At 49.3% G+C, this 5,545-nt stretch overlaps 1 protein-coding gene across 1 annotated transcript in view; it reads right to left on the bottom strand.

The window, feature by feature from the left end:
* Window positions 1-5,545, bottom strand: part of LOC102672401 (Down syndrome cell adhesion molecule-like protein 1 homolog) — a 74,523-nt gene that overhangs the window by 15,548 nt on the left and 53,430 nt on the right. Inside the window, 7 exon segments of the mRNA XM_031511334.1 lie at window positions 42-329; window positions 392-578; window positions 647-1,018; window positions 1,576-1,937; window positions 2,013-2,309; window positions 2,380-2,553; window positions 2,616-2,735. Of these exon segments, the coding sequence (XP_031367194.1) occupies window positions 42-329; window positions 392-578; window positions 647-1,018; window positions 1,576-1,937; window positions 2,013-2,309; window positions 2,380-2,553; window positions 2,616-2,735 (1,800 nt within the window).

Genomic DNA, 5,545 nt, shown 5'->3' with positions numbered 1-5,545 from the left:
CGAACAAGATGGGGAGGGGAGGGGAGGGGAGAGTGCAATACCTCGAACGCTGGGCGCCAATGCAACGATCTTCGAAGCCTCTCCCTCGCCGATGTTCGTGCTCGCGGTCACCCAGAAGTCGTATCTGCGCGTCTTGTCCAATTCGGATGCCTCGTGAGTGAGCTGATTGGGCGGCACCTTCTGGCTGCTCGGCTCCTCCGCGTTGTCCGCCTTCGTGTACACGGTGTACTGGGTGATGACTCCATTCGGTTGGCTGGGCGGCCTCCACGAAACCAGGATCGATTCGGACGACATGACGAGAGCCTTGATCGCGATAGGCGCTTCGGGGGCTGGGGGGGGAAAGAAAGGAGAAAGTAGGATTTGCAATTTCAAGAAAAACTTTTCGTCTCACCATCCTGTTCGGTTTGGCAGTGGATAGGCGCGGACTTGACTCCATCGCCGCCAGAAGTGAAAGCCAAGACTTGCATGCTGTAGTTCGTGTACTTTTTCAATCCGTGCAAAATGGTCTCGCTCGAGGAGGTGATCTTGGTGTCCTTGGTGTTCTCGTCGTACCAGGTGTCGGAGGGTCCGTAGATAACCTATATATTAGATTGCAATATTTGAACAATCTCAGATTCGACTCGTCGATTTGAAGAAAATCGTATACCTTGTATCCGGTGATAACTCCATTCGCGGCGCTGAGGGGTGGCGACATCCAGGAGATCCTGATGGTCTGGGAGGTCAAGGTGGTGCAAGTGGTGTCGTGAGGGGGTTGCTCGGGTACGCCTTCGGCGGTGTGCTGCCTCCGCTCCTCGCTCATCGGTCCCGATCCTACTTTGTTGAACGCTTGAACGACCACGCTGTACTGGGTATACGTCTTCAGGTTCATGATCTGCAAGTGGTGCTCCTTTCCGTCCTCCTTCGAAAAGTCCACGGTTTCGAACATGTACGGTTTCTCGGAGGAGGAGAGCCTGTAGCCAACGTAGTATCCAAGAATCTCGCCGTTCCAATCCTCGCGAGGGGGCGGTTTCCATGTTACCTGATTCAAACCAATTCCACGTGTGTTCGAAATGAATTTGATGTATTCGAAAGGAATTTGATATGTTTGAAACGAATTCTACGTGTATTTGACATGAATTTGATTTGTTCGAAATGAATTTGATATGTTCGAAATGAATTTGATGTGTTCAAACTGAATTTTATATGTTCGAAATGAATTCCACTTGTGTTCGAAATGAATTTGATGTGTTCGAAACGAATTCTACGTGTATTTGATATGAATTTGATATGTTCGAAAGGAATCTGATGTATTCGAAACGAATTCTACGTGTATTCGAAATGAATTTGATGTGTTCGAAACGAATTCCACGTGTATTCGAAAAAAATTCCACGTTTGTTCGAAATGAATTTGATGTATTCAAAATGAATTCTACGTGCGTTCGAACTGAATTCTACGTGTATTCGAAATGAATTCCATGTGTGTTCGAAATGAATTTGATGTATTCGAAAGGAATTTGATGTGTTCGAACCGAATTCCACGCGTGTTCGAAATACTCTACCGAGAAAGAACGTTGAATTAGAGGAAAATTTGAGTACCTTGAGAGTGTGCTGATCGAGATCGTCGACGCGGATGGAGGTTGGTGGGCCGCTGGGCGCCTCTTCGGCGGTGATGATGGTGACTGTGTCGGACGGGTCGGACGCGCCTATTTCGTTCTCGGCTACGATTCTAAGGTGATAGGTGGTGGCTGGCCTGAGATTGAACACGCCCGCTACGTTCTGTTGTGATCCGGGCACCAGAACTCTGTCGATATCGGTCTCCCACGAGCCTTTGCTGATCTTGTACTCGATTACGTAACGCTTGATCGGACTGTTCCCGTCGTACGGCGCTGCCCAGGAAAGTTGAACCGAGCGTCCAGATTTGTCCAACACCTTCAAACCGTACGGAACCTCGGGTACCTCTGCGAGGAAACGTTATAAACGTAAATCGACAGGTGGAAAGAGGGAGGACCTTTGCTAAGGAAGAAGACTCGAACCTTGCACGATCATGTTGATACTTGTGTCGTCGCTTCCGAAAGCGTTGGTAGCAACGCAGGTGAAGAGGGCGGAGTCGCTTCTTTCGGTTCTCTTGATGCTCAGGTCGGACAGCACGCCGTTCGCCAATATTTCCTCCCGAATGGTGTAACGGGAATCGCTCTTCGGGTCCAGCCTCTTGTTGTTCATGTTCCACAGGATGCCGATCGGTTTCTCGCCTTGGGCCTCGCATTGCAACACGGCCGGTTCCCCTCGTCGTGCGGTCTGGTTCTTCAGTTTGATCTCGAAGTGGGGTGGAGCTGGATGAATTATGAACAATGAAAATTATAATAAAATTGGAGAAAAGAGGAGGAAGATATCGGATAATACCTTGAACCGAGATGAAGATGACAGCCGAGAGTCCTGCGCCGATTCCATTCACAGCCTCGCAGAGATAGTAACCTTCGTTCGTCTTTTGAATATTGTTGATCGACAGGGTACCGTCCTCCACGCTAATGTCCGGATTGCTCAATTTCAAGTCGGTGTAATCGCCCGGCGTATCCCCTGTGAAACGAAGAAGAGAGTGAAAAGGAGATTTTTCAGAGGTTAGGGTAATCGAGGCTTACCAGCGGCCTTCTTCCACGTGACCTGGGGCTTGGGGAAACCGTCGGCTTTGCATTCGACGCGAGCGTCAGAGCCTTGAGCGAATGCCTTGTCGGTTGGTTCCAGGATCCAGCGGGGTGGGACTGTTACAGAATAACCAGGTCATTCGAGGTGTTCCTACGGCGCATTAGTCGTATTTTGGCAGTTAATCCGGGAGCCAGTCGCGTCCTCGTGATCTCGAGCTCCCTTTCGTCCATCCCTTTTCTTCGATGGACGCACATTTCACGTTTTTTTTTTCTTTTTTTTTTTTCAGCAACAGGAGCCGAAGATCACGACACGGCCAAGTTTCGTCGCGTGCTGAACGAAACTTTCGCGGCTCGCTCCCGCAACTGCCGACAACACAACAACAACCACGACATTGCATCGAAAATCGTGCATGCGGGAATATGAAAAAAAGAGTGGTGAAGTGATCGTTATGCGGGTGACTACTTGCACGAGAACTAAAAAGAAAGAAGATGAACGTGAGTGATGAACGTGCGCAAGAGATGGAGAGAGAGAGAGAGAAAGAGAGAGAAAAGGCCGGAGGACCATGCATGCAAGACGGGTAATAAGTAACGCCGCTACGGTCCGTCGTGCTGCGAAAGAAATCGAGAGAGAAAGCTCAATCTAGACAGATCTAGTTAGAAATGGAGAGGCGGCATGCGTTGTTTTCAAAAGAAAGATATATATATATATCTACCGCTACGAATGCATGTAAAAAAAAATGAATACGAGGCGAGACGTGTGGTGAGAGAGGCGGGGTGGTGGGGTAAAGGGAGGCGAAGGTTTCAAGGTTGGTTTCGATAGGTTGGTGAGAGTGATTTTCAGGGGTTGATCGGATGGTCGGTCGCGGTCATGTTGGAAGGGACCAAGGACGCGTTGTGGCGCGACGGCGAGAGGGGGGGAGGGGGTACGGTACGGTGAGATCAACGATAAATCGACACTCGAATGTGATCACGAGAGACACGCAGCTCGATCGCTGGGAGGGTGATCCTAGATAGATAATCCGGCGATAGATCGCGACGATCCATCGATCGTTCTTCGATATTATTATTATTACTATTATTACTAGTATTATTATTATTATTATTATTATTATTATTACACGAATGATGGCTAGTATTGAGTTTTCTTTTTTCTTTTTTCTTTGGGGGGAGAAGAGAGGGGAGGGAGGGGGAGGGCTGGTGAAGCACGTGACGCGCACGAGAGGACGAGAGAATTGTATATATATATATACATGTATATATATATGTATGTATCCTGTTCGTCGGTGGTGCCTGTTATCGCTCGTTCGATCGCGCGGCGAGAAAAAGCCAACTCGAAAAAAGCCATACTCGATGAGTGTCGTCGAAGAATATTAGCGACGATGAGAGCATGACAACGAGACAGAGGTGGTAATAATCGAACGATGCGAAATACTTAGCCAACAACAAATACTATGCGGGTCAAGCTGAACCAAATTGCTGGATGAAAGGAGGGAGGAGGAATGTAGTGGGCTCTCTTTGGTAACTTTGCTTCTGCTACTCGGTTGAATAGGCGGGAAATAGGAGCGTAAGGGTGAACGTAGAACGAGAGGATGGGTATATATACATAATACACGCGGAATGAGAGAGATTGCAGAACGGAGGATAAAGAGAGAGAGAGAGAGAGAGAAAGAGAGAGGGGATAAGTAGAAAGATAGCGAGAGAGAGAGAGAGAGAGAGAGAGAGGTACGGCGCGCAAGAGAGTCGTCCCCGATGAGACGAAAGCTGTGAACGCGAAAACTCTTCCGCTGTGTGAACTGAAATCCAGAAAGCTTTCGCCAAAAAAGGAAAGATTTCGTTCGTTCTCGGCAACGACGAAGAATGCATGGGTCAAATTATTATGAAAGCCTGCGATCAAATGAAACAATCTGAAATCGGGCGCGGGTGAATCGCGCCTGGGGCGGCTGTTGCGTCTCATTCCTTCGTTCTTATTCCACGTTTCAATCAATATTAATTATTATATAATATACGATTATTATTCATTCCACCACGATATTATTCCCACATTACTCTGTTCCCTAACCGTGAACACGCAACGTCGCCTCGTGGATCGCTTTCCCGGACGGATTGGTGGCGATACAAGTGTAACGTCCCGCGTGGTCAGGCGTTACCGGCTCGATCAGCATCATGCTCATCCGTGGCCCGAGTTTCCCGACGTTGTATCCCATGAATTGCGAGAGGGGCCGATCCTCGTGGGTCCAGGTGATGTCGATGGGAGTGTCACCCGTCGCCACCATGCACGCCAATTGGGCGGCCTGCCCCGCGTAGATCGGTTGATCCCCAAAATCGAACGGACTGATCCGTGGCAAGACTGGAACGATGAGTATCCCCAGCTAGATCCACTCACTCACTCACTCACTCACTCACGCACGTACACATCGCATCCCTTCGATGGATCCACAGTCTCGTCGTCATTGATCATCATCGTCTATACCTCGAAATTTCTTCCCATCTCTCGAACGTCGGGAGAGCCTCGTCTTCTCCTCTACTTTCTCCTCCCCGTCCGTGGAATGGTGCCCACGTTTCCGTTTCGGCAACGACGAGTTTCGGCGCGAGGCAAAGGATCGAGTAGTGGCAGACAGCCGGAAAGAGAGAGAGAGAGAGAGAGAGAGACAGATACAGAGAGAGAGAGAGAGAAAGAGAGAGAGAGAGACACAGTGCGCGCGCGAGCGTGTGTTACGTGTGTGGGAGAAAGGAGGGAACGAGAAAGAGAGTTGGATGTGGGAACGAAGGGGAGGGGGAGAGGGAAGTTTAGCTCGTCCTGAACTACGGACAAATTACCTTTGATCATTGGTAGCCCAAGGATAACGAGAGTGGGGGACTGTGGTCCAAAAGCTACACTCGGCCGAGCGACCTACCTAAACGATGATGCTTCGAAACAAACGATGCGG

This window comes from Apis dorsata, unplaced genomic scaffold, assembly GCF_000469605.1.
Source record: "Apis dorsata unplaced genomic scaffold, Apis dorsata 1.3 scaffold_307, whole genome shotgun sequence".
Classification (NCBI taxonomy): Eukaryota; Metazoa; Arthropoda; class Insecta; order Hymenoptera; family Apidae; genus Apis; species Apis dorsata.
Note: the sequence above shows the minus strand (reverse complement) of the source record. Positions and strands in the feature narration are given on the sequence as shown.